Genomic DNA, 24,084 nt, shown 5'->3' with positions numbered 1-24,084 from the left:
AGCATCAGGCTTTAGCAAATCTTGCATGTAAGGTAAAGAGACTCTTCGTTCAGTTGAACTCAAGGCAGTCAAACCAAGTCCCTGGTGGATCTCAGCCCTGCTCTTTTTGCTTCAAAACCGTGTCCCTGATTCAAAACCATTCAAATCATCTTTCAAATTTTTTTCGATATTCAACTTAGATACTAACAGGAAATCTGTGTAGTACATTAAGTATAATTTACCTTGTAGGGAAAAAAAGAATTATGCTGCTCAGTGGTCCACAATCGTCAGTTTCTCACAATCTCCCGAGGCTCCATGGTGATAAAGGACAGTTACACTGATTAAATGCCAACTTCTTTTGACACTGCTTTTTGGGAATTGTGTTTTTTATTTAATGTCTTATAGCCATATTGTCATTTTTGTGTGTTTGTCACCCTCGTGTGGTGATAATTTATATGCACCACTGGAACTAATATTTATAAACGAATATATATATATATATATATATACACACACACACACACACACACACACACACACACACACACACACACGGATACATCTTTTCTGTGTTTTCTTTATTTTCATGACCATTTACATTGGTAGATTCTCACTGAACATGTGGAGTTATGTACTTAACAAGTACATAACTCTTGAAGCTCATCCAGAGAATGCCAAGAGTGTGCAAAGCAGTAATCAGAGTAAAGGGCAGCTATTTAGAAGAAACTAGAACATAAAACATGTTTTCAGTTATTTCACCTTTTTTGTTAAGTACATAACTCCACATGTGTTCATGTTTTGATGCCTTCAGTGAGAATCTACCAATGTAAATGGTCATTGTGTGTCCAAAATTTTGGCCTGTACTGTACTGAGAGAGAGAGTGGATATACTGGAACAAACCAAATATGACACAAACCGAGTATTTAAATAAGTGTGGTAAAATTATACTACGAACCCTATGAGTGAAATTGTTCGGGCGTCTGTTGTGTATCGCTGTAAAGTAAAAAAAAATTAAAAATATTTACACGTTTACATTTTCTAGCATGACCTCGGCTCCCAACCAATCAAACGCTGCATTTTCGCCACGTGACCCGGCAGGAGTCGTCGCTCCTGCGCGTCAAGACCAAACACTTCCGGTAACGAGCCGGAAAGCAGAGTGGCGGCGAGTATCCGGCAGAGCACGAAGGTTATAAGGGCTCATAAACGTGAAGGGGGCTGCATTCTACACGGTTCCGCATGTCTAATGTGTATACTTACAGCATGAACGCACATTCCTGACTTCTGGATCTCCCCAAGCCTGCTTGATCCCGAGGTGCGCAGCTACACACGAGTGTCATTCTGTTGTACGTCGGTCACAGTGTACCCTTTTTTACCAGCGCTGTACCCGTGTTGTCCTCGTTTTTACCCGCGCTGTACCCGTGTTGTACCCGCGCTGTACCCAGTTTTTACCCGCACTGTACCCAGTTTTTACCCGCGCTGTACCGTTTTTACGTGGGTAAAAACTGCCCGCGCTGTACCCAGTTTTTACTCACTCTGTACCCCCCGCCGTACCAAGTTTTTACCCGATCTGTACCCATGTTATACCCAGTTTTTACCCGCTCTGTACCTGTGTTGTACCCAGTTTTTACTTGCTCTGTACCCCCCGCCGTACCCAGTTTTTACCCACGTTGGACTCGTTTTTGCCAGCACTCTACCCGCGTCGTACCCAGTTTTTACCCGCTCTGTACCCGCGTCGTACCCAGTTTTTACCCGCTCTGTACCCGCGTCGTACCCAGTTTTTACCCGCTCTGTACCCAGTTTTTACCCGCTCTGTACCCAGTTTTTACCCGCTCTGTACCCGCGTCGTACCCAGTTTTTACCCGCTCTGTACCCGCGTCGTACCCAGTTTTTACCCGCTCTTTACCCGCGTCGTACCCAGTTTTTACCCGCTCTGTACCCAGTTTTTACCCGCTCTGTACCCAGTTTTTACCCGCTCTGTACCCAGTTTGTACCCGCTCTGTACCCAGTTTTTACCCGCTCTGTACCCGCGTCGTACCCAGTTTTTACCCGCTCTGTACCCGCGTCGCACCCAGTTTTTACCCGCTCTTTACCCGCGTCGTACCCAGTTTTTACCCGCTCTGTACCCAGTTTTTACCCGCTCTGTACCCAGTTTTTACCCGCTCTGTACCCAGTTTTTACCTGCTCTGTACCCGCGTCGTACCCAGTTTTTACCCGCTCTGTACCCAGTTTTTACCCGCTCTGTACCCAGTTTTTACCCGCTCTGTACCCAGTTTTTACCCGCTCTGTACCCAGTTTTTACCCGCTCTTTACCCGCGTCGTACCCAGTTTTTACCCGCTCTGTACCCAGTTTTTACCCGCTCTGTACCCAGTTTTTACCCGCTCTGTACCCGCGTCGTACCCAGTTTTTACCCGCTCTGTACCCGCGTCGTACCCAGTTTTTACCCGCTCTTTACCCGCTCTGTACCCAGTTTTTACCCGCTCTGTACCCAGTTTTTACCCGCTCTGTACCCGCGTCGTACCCAGTTTTTACCCGCTCTGTACCCGCGTCGTACCCAGTTTTTACCCGCTCTGTACCCGCGTCGTACCCAGTTTTTACCCGCGTCGTACCCAGTTTTTACCCGCTCTGTACCCAGTTTTTACCCGCTCTGTACCCAGTTTTTACCCGCTCTGTACCCGCGTCGTACCCAGTTTTTACCCGCTCTGTACCCGCTCTGTACCCAGTTTTTACCCGCTCTGTACCCGCGTCGTACCCAGTTTTTACCCGCTCTGTACCCGCGTCGTACCCAGTTTTTACCCGCTCTGTTCCCGCGTCGTACCCAGTTTTTACCCGCTCTGTACCCGCGTCGTACCCAGTTTTTACCCGCTCTGTACCCAGTTTTACCCGCTCTGTACCCAGTTTTTACCCGCTCTGTACCCGCGTCGTACCCAGTTTTTACCCGCTCTGTACCCGCGTCGTACCCAGTTTTTACCCGCTCTGTACCCGCGTCGTACCCAGTTTTTACCCGCTCTGTACCCAGTTTTTACCCGCTCTGTACCCAGTTTTTACCCGCTCTGTACCCGCGTCGTACCCAGTTTTTACCCGCTCTGTACCCGCTCTGTACCCAGTTTTTACCCGCTCTGTTCCCGCGTCGTACCCAGTTTTTACCCGCTCTGTACCCGCGTCGTACCCAGTTTTTACCCGCTCTGTACCCAGTTTTTACCCGCTCTGTACCCAGTTTTTACCCGCTCTGTACCCGCGTCGTACCCAGTTTTTACCCGCTCTTTACCCGCGTCGTACCCAGTTTTTACCCGCTCTGTACCCAGTTTTTACCCGCTCTGTACCCAGTTTTTACCCGCTCTTTACCCGCGTCGTACCCAGTTTTTACCCGCTCTGTACCCAGTTTTTACCCGCTCTGTACCCAGTTTTTACCCGCTCTGTACCCAGTTTTTACCCGCTCTGTACCCAGTTTTTACCCGCTCTGTACCCGCGTCGTACCCAGTTTTTACCCGCTCTGTACCCGCGTCGTACCCAGTTTTTACCCGCTCTTTACCCGCGTCGTACCCAGTTTTTACCCGCTCTGTACCCAGTTTTTACCCGCTCTGTACCCAGTTTTTACCCGCTCTGTACCCAGTTTTTACCCGCTCTTTACCCGCGTCGTACCCAGTTTTTACCCGCTCTGTACCCAGTTTTTACCCGCTCTGTACCCAGTTTTTACCCGCTCTGTACCCAGTTTTTACCCGCTCTGTACCCAGTTTTTACCCGCTCTGTACCCGCGTCGTACCCAGTTTTTACCCGCTCTTTACCCGCTCTGTACCCAGTTTTTACCCGCTCTGTACCCAGTTTTTACCCGTTCTGTACCCAGTTTTTACCCGCTCTGTACCCGCGTCGTACCCAGTTTTTACCCGCTCTGTACCCGCGTCGTACCCAGTTTTTACCCGCGTCGTACCCAGTTTTTACCCGCTCTGTACCCAGTTTTTACCCGCTCTGTACCCAGTTTTTACCCGCTCTGTACCCGCGTCGTACCCAGTTTTTACCCGCTCTGTACCCGCTCTGTACCCAGTTTTTACCCGCTCTGTACCCGCGTCGTACCCAGTTTTTACCCGCTCTGTTCCCGCGTCGTACCCAGTTTTTACCCGCTCTGTACCCGCGTCGTACCCAGTTTTTACCCGCTCTGTACCCAGTTTTTACCCGCTCTGTACCCGCGTCGTACCCAGTTTTTACCCGCTCTTTACCCGCGTCGTACCCAGTTTTTACCCGCTCTGTACCCAGTTTTTACCCGCTCTGTACCCAGTTTTTACCCGCTCTTTACCCGCGTCGTACCCAGTTTTTACCCGCTCTGTACCCAGTTTTTACCCGCTCTGTACCCAGTTTTTACCCGCGTCGTACCCAGTTTTTACCCGCTCTGTACCCGCGTCGTACCCAGTTTTTACCCGCTCTGTACCCGCGTCGTACCCAGTTTTTACCCGCTCTGTACCCAGTTTTTACCCGCTCTGTACCCAGTTTTTACCCGCTCTGTACCCGCGTCGTACCCAGTTTTTACCCGCTCTGTACCCGCGTCGTACCCAGTTTTTACCCGCTCTGTACCCGCGTCGTACCCAGTTTTTACCCGCGTCGTACCCAGTTTTTACCCGCTCTGTACCCAGTTTTTACCCGCTCTGTACCCAGTTTTTACCCGCTCTGTACCCGCGTCGTACCCAGTTTTTACCCGCTCTGTACCCGCTCTGTACCCAGTTTTTACCCGCTCTGTACCCGCGTCGTACCCAGTTTTTACCCGCTCTGTTCCCGCGTCGTACCCAGTTTTTACTTGCTCTGTACCCCCCGCCGTACCCAGTTTTTACCCACGTTGGACTCGTTTTTGCCAGCACTCTACCCGCGCCGTACCCGTTTTGTCCCACGCCATACCCAGTTTTTACCCATTACCATGTTAACAGTGTTCTGTTTCTGCTCCACAGTCATGGCCGGACTGTCCGGTTACGCGGTGCGCATGGCCCGCCTGGGCGCACGCATATTCGGGGACGTCGTGCGCCCCACCGACTCCAAGTCCATGAAGGTGGTGCAGCTGTTCAGGGAGCCGCCGCTGGCGCGCAGGAAAGACGTGCACGACTGGTACCCCCAGCACAAGGTCTACTACGGCCTCACCCAGAAGCTGAGGTTCATGGGGCTCTTCAGGTAGGGGGGTGGCGCGGTGCTCTCTGGGTAAAGAATCGCATGATCGGCCCCGGTTCTTATGCGCGCTGTTCTGTCGCCGTAGAGACGAGCACGAAGACTTCAAGGAGGAGATGCGGCGACTCCGGAAACTGCGGGGCAAAGGGAAACCGAAGAAGGGCGAAGGAAAAAGGGCCACAAAGAAGAAATAACGCACATCTTGGAACACAGGACTCTTTATGAACAGATGATCCAAATCCCAGCCATTTTGGATAATGCACTGATGATGGCTGTCAGTTCTATTATATTTATGTTTATTTCCAGGGAATGTATGGTCCATCTGAGAAACAAATGTTAGCCAACACGTATTCATTGTCAAATAAGAATCCTATCTGTGTCGTTTTGTGTCATCTTCTGTAATATAAAGTCAGAGGTGAATCTGTTTTCATTCTGATTTTTTAATTGACAGTAAAAAACCTATACATGCTCTCGTTGGAATGACTTGATTTTGGAAGGTTGTGTTCCATACGCTTATTAAAACTCACTTTCACATCCTGCTTCTTTTAATGCTGGTCTCGAAAGTTTCTATCCAACGACTGCTAGTAACATCCTTAATGAGTTGATCTCGCCTTTATTCTAGGCAGGCTCTTTAAATCCTGATTCCACAAAGGGGTCAGCCAGTGACCTCGCCAGAATAACGTGGTCAATTTTTGGACATAATGGCTCTTTCTTTTTTTTTTTTTTTTCTTCCTTTTTGAATTTGCTATATGCATTACATCATCACACTGGACATCAACATGGAACCTCCCTGAACCTCAGATGTGCGTCCTCCTGTACGACACATGACATTGATGATATCATAATGATAATTATTTCCACTATTCAGAACCGTTAGAATAGTTACGTTAGGCTAAACTCAACTTTTAATATTTTCGTGTAATAAATATGAATCATATATATATATATATATATATATATGATGCATTAGGACCTATGCTTTTTTTTTTTTTTTTATATATATATATGTAAAACAATTTCCATTGAGCAGCATTCAGCACCTGAAAGATTTCCCCCGGCATCTCTCTCTCTCTCCCTCCCTCTCTGTCTCCCCCTCCTGTCTCATGCTCTGTTTCTTTCCCCTATTATTTTCCACTCAGTTTCTCGCAGTTTAAAATGGCGGCGTTGAGCAGCGCCGAGTCCCCACCGCCCGTCTTCAACGGAGACACCATGGACCGCGACCCGGAGCGCCAGCGGGGACTGGACGAGCTGGGCGCCGGGCTCGACGCCACCTGCTCCGGGGGGATCCCCGCGTGTCAGCAGGACATTCCCGAGGAGGTACGCCGGGGGGGCGACGGGGTCCGAGCCGGGCGCCGAGCGGCGGCTGCCGGACGCGGAGCTCCGGGAACCACCGGCCGTGTCGTGGACCGCGGGGATGCGTTGCAGGGGGGCAAGGCGATGCACGAAGCCCCCCTACACGACCATTTCTCCCTATCACGCACCGGGCGCCACGCAAAGCCAACAGAAAATGCATATATGTCTATATATATATTTAATATATTATATATATATATATATATTTGTTCGTCAGTGACGACGTAAACGAGCCTCTGTTTCACGACCCTCGCCGACCGAATGTTTGTTACCGGGGCCGCCTGCATTTCATGCGCTTTCTTTCCTTTTTTTTCCTCCGCTTTATTTTCACCGCAGTCGGCTAGCGGCTACGCGGCTACATCCTACAGCTACGAACGTAACGCGTGTCGATTTGACGCATGCAATTCCACTCCTTCCTCCTCCTCCTCCTCTTCCTTCTTTCTTTTTTATCCCCCCTTTTCTTCCCCTCCCCAGCACGCACGTCCGTGCGCCGCCGACTTTTCCCGTTTCGTGGTATCGTCGTAACGTTGCGTTCGTTGTCATTTATTCTTCTTTCTTTCTTTTTTTTTTTTTTTTTTTTTTAAACCTCTTCTGGGTTTCTATTATTGATAAGCTGGCTTCGAGAGGAACGATGCAGAATAATTTTTTTAACAGTGGTAGTAGGACCAGGCCTCTCTTCCCCACCCCAGGACTGGCCATATATGTGCAGAATAATAAGATAAAACCGTAGCCTTCCCAGCAGAATCCCCGGTTATTACCGCAGTTAACATGTCCAGTCTCTGTCCGCTGCACCCAGCGGTTAATTCGCTTTTTATTCCATCTCGTAGAAACACTGTTTACAATCCGAGCAGTGATTTTGTGCCGTGGAATGCTGGAGTGTCACAAAACGCAGACATAGATCACCGTAGACATATATCACCGTCGGTTTCACTTTAAAACAGGAATAAGTGTGCTGAGCCAACTTCGCCATGTTTTGTCGCGGGTCAGAGGTCAGGTTGATGCCTTTCGCTTTTCAGGAGGCCTTGTTGTTGCTTCGTTCCAGTAAATCTTCTGCTTCCTGGGTATTTAAGAAATGCATTTTTGCCTGACTGGACATATGTGTGTGTGTGTGTGTGTGTGTATATATATATATATATAATATAATTATTCGTTTGGAGGAATAAGCAATAACCGGTGCCTGAACGTTAATATCAAGTACCGACTTGAACTTGTGGTCAGTGGAGTGACTCTTGAACCAAATCAGACTGGTTCTCCATCCAAAAATGTAGGCCCTGCTAGAAGCTAGTGAAGGATGGGTGTTGCCTGTGCGTCTGACTGGGAATGATGGGAATGATGCAGGGACCTGAACCTGTCGGCGCTGCCTCTGGCTGGATTGACTGTATCTTCTTGTAATTTTTTTGTACACGCACATACATTTGTGCTTTCTTTTAATCTAGACACTTCAGCCTATGTAGGGTGGCATACGCTCTGTAGACGGAGGACAGGAGTTGTGTAGGTTCAGCTGTATGTACCGACCTGATTTAGTGCCGGGCAGGGCCGTGATGGGCCAGGTGACATTTCCCACGTGTCCGTGTGAACGGCGGACAAGCCGGTTAGACGTTGGTGTTGTTGCCGGTGATGGCTAAAAGTGAAAACTCTCCTTTGTCTCCATAGATATGGAATATCAAACAGATGATAAAGTTGACACAAGAGCACTTAGAAGCACTTCTGGACAAGTTTGGAGGTGAACATAACCCGCCGTCCATATACTTGGAGGTGAGTACATGTGTTTTTTTTTTTGTATTCTCAAATTGGTCAAGCCTAGAAGGACAACGATGTGTAGAACATGTTCAGTAGGGTTCAGTGGGCCAAGCCTGACATCTAGGTGGACATCCATGCTTCTAACTGGTCAAGTGAGGCGTGTGAATTTAGCTCGTAAAGGAGTTTGTGCCGCACCACATCTTGATTGTTTTTCTACCAGTACCAGTACTACCAAGGTGCTTCTGTAGGATTGTACGATTCATTTCCCAATTCTGCACCTTCACAGTTCCACTGTTAACACAACCTTAACGGTTGCTAATGCTGGTTGTGAACATTGAATGAAAGCTCTTCTGTGGCACCTGTCATGGTGAGCAGTGGGCAGCCATGACAGGCGCCCGGGGAGTAGTGTGTGGGGACGGTGCTTTGCTCAGTGGCACCTTGGCAGATCGGGATTCGAACCGGTAACCTCTAGGCCACCACTGGCCCACTTTTGCTCATAGTTGGTTAATGCTACCATGAAGCCACCATGGGATTTCCTGTATGCATCAAATATTGTAAAAAAAAAATTTTTTTTAACAGTCATAACGATGTAAATAAGGGCAAAGTGACCATAGAAGAAAGTGGTTTGTTCATTGACCGTAAGGCCTTTAGCACCCAAGTCAAAGTGAAGACGAAGTGAATATCTTTAGTAGTGTGAAATACATTAGTCTGTTATCTGGACTCCCGAGGATGAGGATTGTAATTGTAATTTATTGCTGTGGACCCTCTCTGTCCGTCCAGGCCTACGAAGAATACACCAGCAAGCTGGATGCTCTGCAGCAGAGAGAGCAGCAGCTGCTGGAGGCCATTGGCAACGGCACCGACTTCTCCTGTTCCTCCCCGACCCCCAGCCTCCTTGATGTAAAGCTTGGGGTGGCCCAGAGCTTCCCCGCAGCCCCCAACACCCTCTCCGTCCTGCAGACCCCGCCGGACGCCGCTCGCGGCATCCCCCGCTCGCCCCAGAAACCCATCGTCAGGGTCTTCCTGCCTAACAAGCAGAGGACTGTGGTACGTACGTGTGTGTGTGTGTGTGTGTGTGTGTGTGTGTGTGTGTGTTTCGGTCTTGAAGCGTCCAGCAGCAGAATTGTCCAGTTTCTTCAGACCAACGAATCAGAAATCCTGTATATGAAGATGGGGTTTCTGGAAGATCGGAATTGTCTGTGGGAAATGAGTAAATGTAGGTGACCCCCTTTACTCTGATTAGCCGGCTAGCGTGCGGCTGCCGGGTTTCGCGACGGAAAGCCTCCGCGCAGCCGACGAGCCAAGAAAATTAAATTGCCGTCTTCCAGAATTAGCAACAGAAGAGATCTCCATGTTGTCAATACCGTGGGCTCAGCCTCGCCATAGGAGGATGCTGCTGCATGCCACTGGCCCACAGTCTGTGTGTGCGTGTGTCTCGTCCTCGTCAACAGGTCCCAGCACGCTGTGGGATGACCGTGAGGGATTCGCTGAAGAAGGCCCTAATGATGCGAGGTCTCATTCCTGAGTGCTGTGCTGTGTATAGGATACAGGATGGGTAAGAAACACTCTCGCCACTTTATTGGCATTCGTTCGCATTCATCAGTAGTGACAGGGACAGTCCCCCAGGAGACACTCAGGGTTAAGTGTCTTGCTCAGGGACGCGATGGTAGTAGTTGGGATTCGAACCTGGGACTTTGTGGTCGTCTGGTTCATATGTGAGTCTGGTAGGCTGCTGCTTGAGTTCGTTAAACTCTTATATCTTTATCCTTATACCATATTGGCCAGCCACAGGGTTGTAAGAAAATATTTTATTCTGTAAAAGTGTAGCCAAAAATTCATAATTGATATTTAATTTTAATTTTATTTACCCTTATATTGTCGCACAAGACTGAAGAACCAACGGGTTATTTTTATTCTTTCTGCGGCAAAATGCAGACCTCTTCCTGTCTGCAGCAAACATTTTCCCTCGAATTCCCTGTCAACTTCTATTGGCCGCTCTTATCCTCGTCCCGCCTCCCTCCTCTTCATTAGCATTTAAAGCTACAGACACCAAAACGGCACATCCTGGGAAATCTCATGGATCAAAGTGGCTGTAACTCTGCACCAAGGCTGAACTTCAGAAAGTTCAGATACAGCATTAGGGGACCAATAAGACCAATATAAAAAACGAAAAAATTCATGTCAAGGGATCTTTTTAAAACTCTACACGTGGTGGTGTCTTAAGGGGTATGCGATGTTGGCAGAAAATTACATGTAGATGTTTTCTGGGATGATTTTGGGTGTTTTTTTTTATAACATTCTTGTCGAAGGTACCTCATCATTAAAAATAGAGGCTTTAGTTTTTATGTCATTTAAGATGGCTACTGGTGCTGTAATTCAGAAGCAAAATTTTCGCTGTGGTTCCTGTCAGCCAGGAATGAGCGAGGCTGTTATTTTGCCATTTGCTTGATGGAAATAAGAATAGGTTTACGCGGAAGTGGTGTCAGGTGCTTGACCAAAAGTTCAGACTCCATCTTTGTTGACAAGGTTGTTCAGTAAGAGAGTTTTTGACTTGTGTTTGCGACGGTGGGAGGGCGTGGCCTCCAACCTTTGTCTTCTTCAACTCTTCAACCACACCAGATTCAACTCTGGAACTGGAGGAGTCAGGCGTGTCAAATGACTGGGGAAACCCAAAATGTTCCCTGATGCCCAGTATAGATTGTACAATCGTGGGCCTTCCAAGACATGATTATATATAATGGTCATGGCTCCTAAACAGTGGTCCTCCAGCAGCGGCTATCCTATAACCCATATTCATTTGTCATTAACTGATATAAATCCATTCACCAGACTTTGTATTCTGTTCCTTAGAATTACAGGCTACGTCTCGGGTTGGTATAGGAGAGCGAAATGCCATCAACATAACCAGCATGTAGCATCTTGTAAGACGAAATTGAGTCTGTAGAAGGCATTAAGGACTCACCTGCTTTAGATGATAAGCATTATCTAGAATCTTTTCATGTTTATGATATTATTATTATTATTATTATTCGGTTGAAATGGATAAATGTTAAGTTGTACCTGCTCTCTATAGGAATATTATGTTCATTATACGGTACCTTCTGCACTAGGGGCTCAGGAAAGTGTCCCTGAAAGTCCCACCGGCAGATTTGATGGATGGATTGTATTATTTCTTCAGGGAGAAGAAGCCGATTGGCTGGGACACGGATATCTCGTGGCTGACTGGGGAGGAGCTACACGTGGAGGTTCTGGAGAACGTACCATTGACTACCCACAATTTTGTGAGTATTGCCGACAGAGTTGCAAGCCATGTTGTATTGTCAGGTTTTGAACATTCATCTCATCCTTTCATGTGCTTGTTTGGCTGCCAGGTGAGGAAGACTTTCTTCACGCTGGCCTTCTGTGATTTCTGCCGGAAGCTCCTGTTCCAGGGTTTTCGGTGCCAGACGTGTGGCTATAAGTTCCATCAGCGCTGCAGCACAGAGGTCCCGCTCATGTGTGTCAACTACGACCAGCTGGAGTGAGTGCTCCCGCAAGGACCTTTACTTGAGGACCTTTAGTTCTCGTTGAGAACTACATAAAATAAAAAGGGAACAAGACTACTAAAGCAAGCAAAAGAAAAATACATCACCAGGCAGTGGCTTTGGAGACTGCATTGACACAGTATGTAGCAGAATGTGGATGTTAATTAAATCCAAATAAATGGTGAGATACAGTGCAGTGCAGAGATTCCAACTAAAGTGCATTGGTTGTGCACTGACCAGTGTGGCACCAGTGGTAGTGATTAGATGAACAGACAACAAGGAACCTTTTAGATGGTTGAGGTGTGAGGTCTGGTGGTTAAGTCCTGGTTAAGCATCCTTATGGCCTGAGGATACAAGCTCCTCCTGAGTCATGCTTTGGGGTCTTTTGCCTGATTTTAGATGTTTCGGTGAGATCTTATCCTTTATGACCTTGATGGCCCTGGTCCTACATCTCCTCGAAATGCAGAGATGGAAGAGGTGATCTGCGGCGGTGTTACTCCACACGGATCACCCTCTGTAGGGCTTATCCACCCACCCATCACGAACACAAAGTACTTAGGCTTGCTACAGGGACCCTGTCCACATCACCTGCTATGACAGGAGACACGCGGATTAAAGTTTTCGCTCAGCTGAGCGCACTAGAAGTCCTTCACAGACCGAACGCATCCATCCCATTGTTTTCTGTGGAATGCGTGCCTGAGGAGTGGCCAGCAGCACAGCAACACACTGCGAGCCTCTGCACTGGAGACTCCGTGGTCAAAGTTGAATACTGTTGAACTCTGACCTCTGGCCGCCATGACTCATTAACACGCAAACCAATAGAAACCAAGCGGCACTCAAAACAAGATGGAGGAGAGGTTGATAAAAGCAGTTATTAGAAGTCAATTATAGCAAGCACGTCGTCTTACTGCAAGGAAGGAGAAAGAAGCTGCATGCTGTAGGTCTGCCAGGTGTGTTTTGACTTTGAACGCTGCTTCTTGTTGGCAGTGTAAAAGCATCATGTGATTCCTACAGACCTTCTTTTCAGTTCTTTAACTGAAATAAAATCCATTATATGGTGGGTACGGGTGTTAACCACGCCTCCTTTTTTGGCCCACAGAAATTCAGTCAAATGATTAATATATATTAATCATTTGGGCAGTGGTGGCCTAGTGGTGGCCTAGCGGTTAAGGAAGCGGCCCTGTAATCAGGAGGTTGCCGGTTTGAATCCCGATCTGCCAAGGTGCCACTGAGGTGCCACTGAGCAAAGCACCGTCCCCACACACTGCTCCCCGGGCGCCTGTCATGGCTGCCCACTGCTCACTCAGGGTGATGGGTTAAATGCAGAGGACAAATTTCACTGTGTGCACTGTGTGCTGTGCTGCTGTGTATCACATGTGACAATCACTTCACTTTACTTATTATATTTTGCTTTAATCCATGGAGTCAACGTTTCTGGTTAATTTTGAGGGTCTCTGGTATTAATCAACGTCTAAGCAGCTCTTCATATTGGTGTATTTATGCCTTGCAGTTTATTGCTGGTGTCCAAGTTTTTCGAGCACCACCCCATAACCCAGGAAGAGGCGTCGTCCGAAGGCACCACCCCTGTGTCGGAGGCTTGTCCGTCTCTACCACCCTCCGACTCTACTGGGTATGACCTGTAAGGACTTGTTTCATGCTAAAACACACTACTTCCCACATGCTATTGCATATGTAAAAAAAGAAATATGGTGGTAAAAAAGTAAATGTTCATCCCCAAATGATGAGCTATGCCCCTACCTGATGGAGGCCCATTTAACTCGGGCTCGGACCTGCGCAAACTTGGAGTAAGAAACACTGGGCTTATTTACACCATATTTTGGGGATTTTTTTTTTCCCCCCCCTTTCTTCACAACCAGGATTTATCTACATTACATTTACATCTACAGCATTTATCAGACGCCCTTATCCAGAGCGACATACAATCAATAGTTACAGGGACAGTCCCCCCCCCCCGGAGACACTTAGGGTTAAGTGTCTTGCTCAGGGACACAATGGTAGTAAGTGGGATTTGAACCTGGGTCTTCTGCACAGAAATTTCAGAGGTCATATGGTCATGAAAATTGGCCTTAGAGTAATTGAAAAGGAGATAATTTTCTAAAAATGTGTAAGAACTATACCATACAATAACTATACCATACATGAAGGTTTACTTTTATGTTTTCAAGGCAGCAGTTTTATGACCAATAAAGGCTTGATGATTAATAACTGAACGCTTCTGCTGCTGTCCTGCAGGTCTCTCTGCCACCCAACCGTCTCTCCGTCCAAGTCTATCCCCATCCCTCAAACTTTCAGGCCTGGGGAGGAGGACCACCGCAACCAGTTTGGCCAGAGGGATCGCTCCTCCTCCGCCCCCAACGTCCATATCAACACCATTGAACCGGTCAACATTGATGTAGGTCCAAACCTCTTCTGTGAAGATTCTTGTTGAACTCTTTCACGTTGGAGGTTAACTTACTGCTCTTTATTTGCAACCCTATCCTATGTGACCTCTGACCCAGGCCTTCAGAAGAGCTCTGCTCTGCCAGGTGTTTCAACTTAAACTGTAGACATAGAAAAATTTAGACAGAGAATTACAATAGCTAGATAGATATTTTGTGTGTGTGAAATATATATATTTATACTAATTTTGTGTAAAATATATATTTATACTTTTTTTTTTTTTTTTTTTTAGGACTTAATTCGTGACCAAGGTTTACAGAGGTCAGACGGAGGTAAGAGTCCACATAATACACAAACGCACACATGTACGCACGCATGCACACCCCGTTCAGTAGTTCCTCTCATCCCTGTCTCTGTGCTGTGTGTGTACGTGGTTCCCTAAGAGGATGAATGCCATTGGTGCATCAGCACAAAATGGCCTCCTCCTCTCCTCTCAGTCGTTCACTGCGGTGGGGAAACTCTCGCTCATGTAGATCATTCTCAGCGCTGGACCTCCAATGGTGAAATGGAGGCGTTTGGTTTTGGGATGAAAGCTTTATTACTCTGTTATAACTGCCAGTGCAGTTGTGTGGAATAACTTATTAATGGATGTTCTCTCAGCTCTGTAGGCCACGTCACTCCCAAACCCTGGTCTGGGTTCTGCTTGATCCCCCCTGGCCTCCTCTGAGCATTATGGGACAGGGCGGGGGCGTGATCCTATGTCTGTGTCTCTCGCCCCTGCAGCCCCCCAGACCCACCCGGCCCGCTGCTTGAGGAAACAGCGGACGCGGACCACGAGCCCCCTCCTTTACTCCTACCCCAATGACATTGTGTTTGATTTTGACCCCGAGCCCGTGCTCCGAGGTAGCTAGGCCTTCGTGTGTCCTTGTGTCCTTCCTGCTCTGTCAAATGCATCCGTCTGTCCATCCGTTGTACTGTCTCTCCGATAGTGCGTCCCCTTGTCTATCTGAGTCTTCCACCTGTTTTCACCGTTCCGCACCGACACAAACACCCAGTAGCGTCAGTGGCCTACACTCACCTTCCTCAAGTTCCTCCACTCCAAATAGTTTTGTTGGATGAGGCTTCCATTAATCAGGCTTATTGTGACCAAGTTGCATGTTTCTGTTGCGCGGAGGAGAAACCTGAGGAAGTGCAGTGTTCCCATTATTAATTGTACTTAAGAGAAGATTTTTCCTAGGTTGTGTTGGTGATTGTTTTTAAAGGAATAGCTTGGCTATATTCAGATGAAGATTAAAAGATTAAAATGTTCTTCATCGTCTGCAGCCGTTTGTTGTACAGCAAGGGGTTTTTGCCCGCCATTCCCCATTAAACCCCAAGCCAGAGGTGACTCCAGATGATCGTGAGCTTTTGTTTGAGTTTGGCCAGACTATTCCTTTTCATTTTTTTTTTTCTGTTTTAGCTGATCTGTCCTCAGTCGTACATTAGATGATGTTAATAGCGGCACCAATGGCACCTGCACCTTCCACACAAGGTCCTTGTGCACAGTCTTTACCTCACACTGCATGTGCCATGTGGTGTGATGTTTTTCGCTCGTACTCTTCTACACATTTGTTCTTCTAGCTGTTGCATGTTGTCAAGATTCACTTTATCTTCTTTTCCCCCATTCTCACTCAAATGCGATACAGTCTCCACGACGGGGCTCTCAGCCACACCTCCTGCCTCGCTGCCCGGCTCTCTGACCAACGTGAAGGTGCCGCAGAAGTCACCGTGCCAGCAGCGGGAACGCAAGTCTTCATCCTCTTCTGAGGATCGCAATAAAATGGTGAGCAGAAGATTTTTTCTATTTTAATCTCAAATAGAATTCTGTTCTGTTTGTGTAATCTGAAGCATTTCTTTGTAGCTCATGTCTTGTTTTTTTAATAGAAGACCCTGGGCCGAAGGGACTCAAGCGATGACTGGGAGATCCAGGAGGGCCAGATCACACTGGGTCAACGGATAGGATCTGGTTCCTTTGGAACTGTCTATAAGGGGAAATGGCATGGTATGTTTGTGGAACAGAGGCTTTATTCCGGCACAAGAACATTGCATTTGTCTTATGACCATTTTAACTTTGTCCTGCACAGGTGATGTAGCTGTGAAAATGTTAAACGTCACTGCACCCACCCCTCAGCAGCTGCAGGCCTTCAAGAACGAAGTGGGAGTCCTCAGGTAGGATCATACATCTTAAACTACAGACTTCAGGTGGCTCAAAGCCTTTCTGGCCATAACATTGGGGGCCTAGATGTCATTTTTGGTTAAAGTAGTGAGCAATTAATAACATTTGTTAGAATATGTTGATTTTAGTGATTATTCATGATCATCAGCATGATTCACCAGTGAAATGATTGATGCACCTCTGTTCATTTAATGGTTTCCTTCATCCACCTTTCTGGATCTGTAAGTACTACAGTTTGAACTGTGGTATTGGTCTAAAAATAATTAATCGCAATAAGCTATTTGAACTCAAAAAATATTCCCAACAATATTTTAATCATAACAAAATGGGACAGTATAAATATAAAAACAATAAACTAGTTAATTAAGAGCAACCCCCCACTAACCCAAAATGCAACCAGCTAGTACAAGGTGTCAGTCAATTTATAGCAAATTCGCAGCTGCATTGCAGTTTTATACAGTCATTAAATTACATTTCTTATCAGGCATTTACATAACAGGCTGTTTTTTTTTTAAAAACCATAAACAATACCACAATCTTTCAAAATGTTATTACAAGAAAGCATTATTTAAAACACATTTTCCTTTCCATGGTTTTATTCTTCCTCTAAATAACCCTCCGACCACTTTTTTTTTTTTTTTTTTTTTTTTTTTCTACATATATGTAGAAAAAAAAAGTATATTAAAAGAATAAATAGTTAATAAAACCAATAGATTCAAAATATATTATACATAATAAAGTAATATTTTGTTTCTGTCTTGATTGAATTTTTTTTTAGGAAAACCCGTCACGTCAACATCCTGCTCTTCATGGGCTACACGACCAAGCCCCAGCTGGCCATCGTCACGCAGTGGTGCGAGGGCTCCAGCCTCTACCACCACCTGCACATCATCGAGACCAAGTTTGAGATGATCAAACTCATCGACATCGCCCGCCAGACGGCACAGGGCATGGAGTGAGTCCTCTCCTCAAACAATCATTGCCTGCCCGCGTTTCTGTAATGTAAGCGGCCATCAACGCGCGGTAATTGGTGATGTCCGGCGCGCGACTGGACGAGCAGAGAGTGCTGGGGGACATGGAACAGGGTTTGGCTTGATGTTGCTTGACTTGAATCTTGCTCTTTTCCAGCTACCTGCACGCTAAGTCGATCATCCACAGAGACCTGAAGAGCAACAGTATCCTTTTTGCATTGTAGCTGCGCCATCGACGAATAGTTTGACCAGAGGAAGCCATGTCTTCTACTGAAGGTCCATCAGCTCTGGGCTGATGTTGTTTAATGGGCTCTGTGGGCTTTAATTGCTTCCATCAGTGCATGTGCAGCCTTAACCGCACCCCTCTCTCAGACATCTTTCTACACGAGGACCTGACGGTGAAGATCGGTGACTTTGGTCTGGCCACAGTGAAGTCACGCTGGAGTGGCTCTCACCAGTTTGAGCAGCTGTCTGGGTCCATCCTATGGATGGTGGGTGTACTGTATATTATTTTTTTTGGAAATCACCTAATTGGTGCCTTTTTGACTGTAAATCTATTCAACAGCAGCTAACATGCACAAAATGCACAGCGAGTTTTTATTTTTCCAGGCCTTGAAAACTTTTGTTTATGGGAAATAAACCTACAAAGTTCCGGAAAAGTCTTTGAAATCTGATTGACACAGGAATGTATAATGTATAAAGTACATAGTTCCCGTAAGACTTTTTTTCTAAGTTTGCAACTACAATGTTAAACATGCTGCAGCATGTCTCCTTTCAAAAGTCATGAAAATGACAGCTGATGATCTATGCCGGAACATGATTGGCTCCATTTTTCTCGGGGCTCAGGCCTGTGCAAACTTTGAGGAAGTTAAAAACCGTTTTCTGGTAAATTTGACATTTTTTGACAGAACATATGGAAACGAAAATTTGGTTTAGAGTAGAGTGTAAGAACCCTGTGGAGAACAGCGACAGCCATACGATAAATCTGTATCATATTTATGAATGAAATTGATTTGATTGGCCTTACTTTTAATGCCAGAATGTCCATTAACACTGTAACACTGCATTTTCGCGTTTCATGATTGTTTCGGGTTCTCCAGGCCCCTGAGGTGATCCGGCTGCAGGATAAGAACCCATACAGCTTCCAGTCAGATGTCTACGCTTTTGGCATAGTGCTCTATGAGCTCATGTCTGGAGCGTTGCCCTACTCCAACATCAACAACCGAGACCAGGTAAACGGAACTGTTTTTTACATCTAACATCTTGTCAACAGCTTTCATAAAAAGAGATTTTTTGCAAACCGACTGATAAGTACGTTTCGTTAATTTTCTATCACTGAACACCAACATATCATTGTTTTCTCATTCACAGATTATCTTCATGGTTGGCAGAGGTTACCTATCGCCCGACCTGAGTAAAGTGCGGAGCAACTGCCCTAAGGCCATGAAGAGACTAATGGCTGACTGCCTGAAGAAGAAACGAGAGGAGAGACCCCTTTTCCCTCAGGTTAAAAGGACTCTTGTCTTTAACATTCATGCCTGTTTTACATCTCATGTTCTGCTGATGCTCCAGATGTGAGTGTGTGTATGTGTAGTACTACTTACATTACATTACAGGCCACACCTTCTCATTCAATGTGGTCATTTCATGACCATTTACGCTGGTAGATTTTCACTGAAGGCATCAAAACTACGAATGAACACATGGAGATTTCACCTTTTTTTGTTAAGTACATAACTGAAAACATGTTTTATGTTCTAGTTTCTTCAAAATAGCCGCCATTTGCTCTGATTATTGCTTTGCACACTCTTGGCATTCTCTCGGTGAGCTTCAAGAGGTCGTCACCTGAAATGCTTCTCCAACAGTCTTGAAGGACTTCCCAGAGGTGTTTAGCACTTGTTGGTCCAGCTCACCCCAAACCATCTGGATTGGGTTCAGATCCGGTGACTGTGGAGGTCAGGTCTCCACTTTTTATTAAGTACATAACTCCACATGTGTTCATTCATAGTTTTGATGCCTTCAGTGAGAGTCTTATCTGGTCATGAAAATAAAGAAAACACATTGAATGAGAAGGTGTGTCCAAACTTTTGGCCTGTACTGTATATATTTATATATAAATAAAATGCTGGCGATTGCAGTCTCACCACAAGGTGGCCTCAGAGCATTATGCATGTGTGCAAGAAGGGGCTTTATAGCTGCAAGTCTGTCACTGGAAGATCTCTATTCCAAAACCGCCCTTCTCATTATTGCACCTGAATTATACTACTGGATATGTAGTCCTTTGTTTATGGTCCTATACAGTCTTGTCCAGCACTGCTGTACTGTTGTACAGGTACTAACTGAGATTACAAATATTCTTTCCAGTGCATGCAATGTGAAGAAATTTATGTCAGTACATATATATTTATTTAATCACTGATAGGGTTAAAAGTTGTCCCTTTCTGATCCCCTGTAATGGGCACAGCACTCTTAATGGCCTGGACTCACCTCCCAACACTGCTGACTGACACATCATGACGCTACTACATTATTCCTGTCCTCCAGATACTGGCCTCCATCGAGCTGCTGGCACGCTCACTACCCAAGATCCACCGCAGCGCATCTGAGCCATCGCTCAACAGAGCCGGCTTCCAGACAGAAGACTTCAGCCTGTACGCCTGCGCCTCCCCTAAGACGCCCATCCAGGCGGGCTGCTACGGTGAGGGTTGCACCTACTTTCACTTTGTGAGATTATTTAACATTAATACGAGTTCCCCGAGCCTGTCTATGGTCCTGCAGTGGCTAGAAATGGCGATAGGGGTAAAGAGTGCTTTGGCCATTCTGCTTCACCGTTCAGAGAGCGGCAGCTCAGACGCTCTGATTAAGAATTTGTCCCCTCCAGATTCATTATTAGGTGACCCAAAAAAAAAAAAAAAAAAAAAAAAAAGTTTCATGTCAGGGGACCTTTAAAATACATATACCGATTCTGATTCATGCACGATTTGCATTACGTTTCAGGAATGTAAAGATGCTGTTTCAATTTCAGATTCTAATATATTCAATATAAATTCGGTTTTTAATGAAACAAAATCAGCCCATTAATATACCACTATCAGTAATGACACACACACATTTAGTATGCTGTGGCAGAAGGCATATTGTAAATGGTGTATATGAAATATATTTATGTGTGCATCTCTTTCTGTCTTTATCTCTTCAGGGGAGTTCTCAGCCTTCAAGTAGTACTGCCGCCATCACCAGAGTCCATCCCCCATTTCTAAAACGTACAAGCATAGGCATACACTCATACACACATGCAGAAGACAATTAACAAAAAATGTCTTGAGTTTCTACAGTGGTTTATGCATAAAAAAAGCAAAAATGGAAAGTCTAGTCTCCAAGAATGTGCTGCTTTTCCTCCTCTGACCAGAGGAGACGCTAAAACAACCAGAAAATCTCTGATTTCAACGTGGTCAACTGCATCAGCGACAAAATATTAAAAAAATAGACTGCAAAATTTGACAACTAACCAAAGGAGGAATGAGGTGACCCCACAGGAGCTGGACACGCCCCTCATCACTCTTTTTCCAGAGCAGACTGGGTCAAGCACAGGACACTTACAATGGCAGTGGAGGACTGCAGGAAGAAAATCGCTCATTGGTTTGGCGAGACGTGAAGGGACCAGGTCCGAGCCAATCCCCAGAAAGGTCACAGGGCGCACCCTGGTCCCATGACTTGAATGACATTTTTTAACCCTTTTTGTTTGTTGCTGTTGTTAAGTTTAGGGAGGGGCTGTTTATTCGCATCACTCCACTTCCCATTCTTCTTTTTTTCAGTATTTGGAGACCGAATGCTGTACATTCCTCGCTATATAGTTCCGCATTGCTTGGATTGTCCAATGCCTCCCCCTCCCCTCCAAAAAAACTAAAGCCCTCCTGCTTCTGAGCAGTCCAATTCAGGTGATTTTTTTTTTTTTTTTTGGTTAGCTTGAGACCTTTGGACTTGAGGAGGATGATGATTATAGAGGCTGCTGCCCACACTAGAGAGCACAATTCGGAGTTGATCGTGGACACAAAAATGGTTTGCATTCATTCTCTGGGCTGGTGCTGAAGCCACAGTCATCCAAGTCGAGCTCCAGTCCACTGCAAAGTCGAAGGAAACTCCTTTTGAACAGAGTATTATTATTATTATTTTATTTTTAAAGCAACATGCTGTAAAAGAGGCTGAAAAACCCATCTGTGCTTCTCTCAGCGTACCACACTACACTCACACCAGAGCCACTGCAAAAAAGTTCCTCAAAAGCTGTGGCCAGTGCAGACGTTCCTTCTCTCATCACTTTTCCCTCTCTTTTTTTTATTTATTTATTATTTGTATAAATAATAAGTGCAAGGTCATGTTGTGGTGGCCATTTTCATCATTCCTTATTCAGGCTTTGAATGAATCCTAGTTTAACATGGATCTGAAGAGACTTTCATCCAGTTGGATGCAGTATCTGAAAACACCCTCCTTTTTTTTATCTTTCTCTCTCTCTCTCTCTCTCTCTCTCTCTCTCTCAAGGTTTCAATTCAATTGTTGTTTTTTTTTGTTTTTTTCGTCTAAATGCAATTTTATTTCTTTTTTCTTTATCGTGGTTCGTTATCGATCAATTTTTTGTGGACAGGCTGGCCTGTGATTTTCAACTTAATTTTTTTTTTGTTCTACAAAATGTTATTTTTAACTGTTGGACTTTCTCTTTTGTCTTGTTGGAAGCTGAGAGCTGCACTTTTTTTTTTTTTTTAAGCAAAACTGGCATCTTGCCTTTTTTATGAACTGATATGAAATAACAAGCATAACGGCACGAGTTCATGAGCGCATTGACGTCGAGGCGGGGGGAGGCAGGGTTCAACAAAAACCAAAGTGTTTAACGTTTAAAAAAAAACAAAACAAAAAAAAAAACAGCCGTGATGACGGTCTCTCCAAGCCGGATGAGTTTCTGCCTTTACCCTCTGATCCCTGTTGCATATTTATTCCGTTATCAGTATAATTATTCTAATATTAAAAAACTAGCAGTACCACCACATTCCTCAGTTATATTTGAATATGTATATTTATCTGAAGTGAAGGTTACATGCTTCTGTTTTTTTTTTTTTCTAATTATTATTTTTTCATTTTATTTTTAACTGTAGAAGTGCTTTTTGGAAAGCCTGTGCCGTCCTGACTGTTCTTTTCTGGCCCGAAGCAGACTTAAAAACTGCTTTAAAAATCCCTTGTCTGTGGTGCGGCTCCGTGCCAGGATTTATGCTGCCTGGCTCTCTGTCCATCCTGTAATTCCATGTCACGCTTGTTGTACAGAATGGCCAAAGGCACAACCCTGACACATGGACACACCGTGGGAATGTTAGATTTATTTATTTTATTTTTTTGTCTTTTCTTTTCACTTTTTCATATGTAAAATATCAAACCTTAAGAAGCCCTTAGACTAATTTTTGGTGCAGAAGAGACTAGAAATCCTGTATAATAATATTCTTCTTCTTATAATTATTATGTTCTGTTAGAAGTAGCATCTGAGGGAATGTGTTGGTTACTGCCATAGTCTCTGTGTTAATTTAACTTTAAATCTATCGTCTCACACCAGTCCTGGGGCCATACACTCTCTTTCTGTGTTGCTTCACATAGCGTGTGGGAGATGCTGCACTGTATGTGTTTGTGTTCGTTATTGAAAATGCTCTTATTTTTTACCTGAGAATGTCATTTAAAGTAGGAGGCGGGGTTACTCTGGCAGACGTTTTATCCTCGTGGCTACGGGACTTACTTGATTGCAGTTGTATATGAATATATAAAGTTCGTTGGGAGAATCTCCAACGCTCCTTTTTTATAATGCAAGACTCCTTGTTCCTTCATGGGTTTTTCTTGTCACGTTCCTTCCGGTCCCTCGCCTGCACCTTAGTTGCTTTTGTCCAACAGACCCGTTGAACTGAGAACTTTCTTTTTGGGGGGATTCTTTTCACCTGTAAATAGCTGTAAATAAAACTGTCCGTTTGCTAGGAGGCATGGTGACTTAAACAAATGAAATAAAAGGATGAAAAAGAAGCCCAGACATTTTGATAGATGAAATTCTGAGAAAATATTTCTGTGTATAAAAAAAAAAAAAAGGAAAAAAAGAGCTATTTAAGACTGTATAATATAAAAAGGAGACCGAGCTTAATGTATTTGTTGTGAATATGAGAAACTGATATATTAAAGAAGTGCATGAAAACTGTCCATTAACTTGGAGCCTCGTTTGTTTGTGTGAAAGCGCAAAGCCAAAACTGGGAGCCATTGGCTGAAAGGACTGTGAGTTTGTACAGTTACTGTAGCATATAGGACCAAACAAACATTTTCTTACTTTCTAATGGTTTCATAACACAGAAGACTTAAAAAAAAATCTTTACTTCACTCCATTTCAATTACCTGTACTTGGTTAGATGCACATTTTACTGTATGCAGGAGGGGGCAGTCCTTCCCACCTAAATGTCCCAATGTCCCAAATCACAGATGCTCTATTCTTTCTCTTTTCCCTTCTCCCAACTTCCTTTTTAAACTTTTTTTGCTTGGTTATTTGACGTCCCCACACCCTTTTAAGCAGATTTCATAGGCTATCTTGACCTGGACAAAGATACAAGGGGTCTCTGTACACTTCCAAGAAAAGAACAAAAGAGTCTCTAATTATGCAGATTAAAAGAGAGAAGATGGAAAAAGAAATCTCTTGTTCATGCCAGAAAAAAAATCCACAATTTAGCAACTTTAGTCAAGTCCCCCGTA

At 45.2% G+C, this 24,084-nt stretch overlaps 2 protein-coding genes across 9 annotated transcripts; both read left to right on the top strand.

Moving 5' to 3' along the window:
* Nucleotides 1-1,115: 1,115 nt before the first annotated feature.
* Nucleotides 1,116-5,661, top strand: mrps33 (mitochondrial ribosomal protein S33). The gene is made up of 3 exons (XM_028955249.1): nt 1,116-1,291; nt 4,912-5,128; nt 5,211-5,661. Exons 2-3 carry the CDS (start codon nt 4,914-4,916, stop codon nt 5,314-5,316), a joined length of 321 nt encoding a protein of 106 aa, XP_028811082.1. The 5' UTR covers nt 1,116-1,291; nt 4,912-4,913; the 3' UTR covers nt 5,317-5,661.
* A 609-nt stretch (nt 5,662-6,270) lies between these two features.
* Nucleotides 6,271-23,550, top strand: braf (B-Raf proto-oncogene, serine/threonine kinase). Of its 8 annotated transcripts, none has more exons than XM_028954605.1 (21): nt 6,271-6,439; nt 8,129-8,230; nt 8,996-9,262; nt 9,667-9,770; nt 11,394-11,496; nt 11,587-11,735; nt 13,250-13,369; nt 13,993-14,152; nt 14,259-14,285; nt 14,432-14,471; nt 14,923-15,042; nt 15,825-15,961; nt 16,063-16,180; nt 16,263-16,347; nt 17,133-17,309; nt 17,483-17,529; nt 17,698-17,816; nt 18,426-18,557; nt 18,697-18,831; nt 19,870-20,023; nt 20,525-23,550. In XM_028954605.1, the coding sequence occupies exons 1-21, from the start codon at nt 6,278-6,280 to the stop codon at nt 20,545-20,547; spliced, it is 2,481 nt and encodes an 826-aa protein (XP_028810438.1). In that variant the 5' UTR covers nt 6,271-6,277; the 3' UTR covers nt 20,548-23,550. The 8 variants fall into 8 exon arrangements, with proteins under 8 accessions (XP_028810438.1, XP_028810437.1, XP_028810436.1 ...); XM_028954604.1 differs by having other exon boundaries at nt 13,250-13,378; nt 16,066-16,180; XM_028954603.1 differs by having other exon boundaries at nt 13,250-13,378.
* Nucleotides 23,551-24,084: the final 534 nt, after the last annotated feature.

Source organism: Denticeps clupeoides, chromosome 15, assembly GCF_900700375.1.
Source record: "Denticeps clupeoides chromosome 15, fDenClu1.1, whole genome shotgun sequence".
Classification (NCBI taxonomy): domain Eukaryota; kingdom Metazoa; phylum Chordata; class Actinopteri; order Clupeiformes; family Denticipitidae; genus Denticeps; species Denticeps clupeoides.
This window is presented reverse-complemented; position numbering and strand designations above follow the sequence as displayed.

Excerpts from the sequence above, each read along its gene's own strand:
- braf (XM_028954603.1), top strand. The coding sequence starts at position 6,278 with ATGGCGGCGTTGAGCAGCGCCGAGTCCCCACCGCCCGTCTTCAACGGA. Across the intron at positions 11,736-13,249 it reads GTCAACTACGACCAGCTGGA|TTTATTGCTGGTGTCCAAGT; the intron begins GTGAGTGCTCCC and ends TATGCCTTGCAG. Across the intron at positions 16,348-17,132 it reads AACGAAGTGGGAGTCCTCAG|GAAAACCCGTCACGTCAACA; the intron begins GTAGGATCATAC and ends ATTTTTTTTTAG.
- mrps33 (XM_028955249.1), top strand. The coding sequence starts at position 4,914 with ATGGCCGGACTGTCCGGTTACGCGGTGCGCATGGCCCGCCTGGGCGCA. Across the intron at positions 5,129-5,210 it reads AGGTTCATGGGGCTCTTCAG|AGACGAGCACGAAGACTTCA; the intron begins GTAGGGGGGTGG and ends CTGTCGCCGTAG.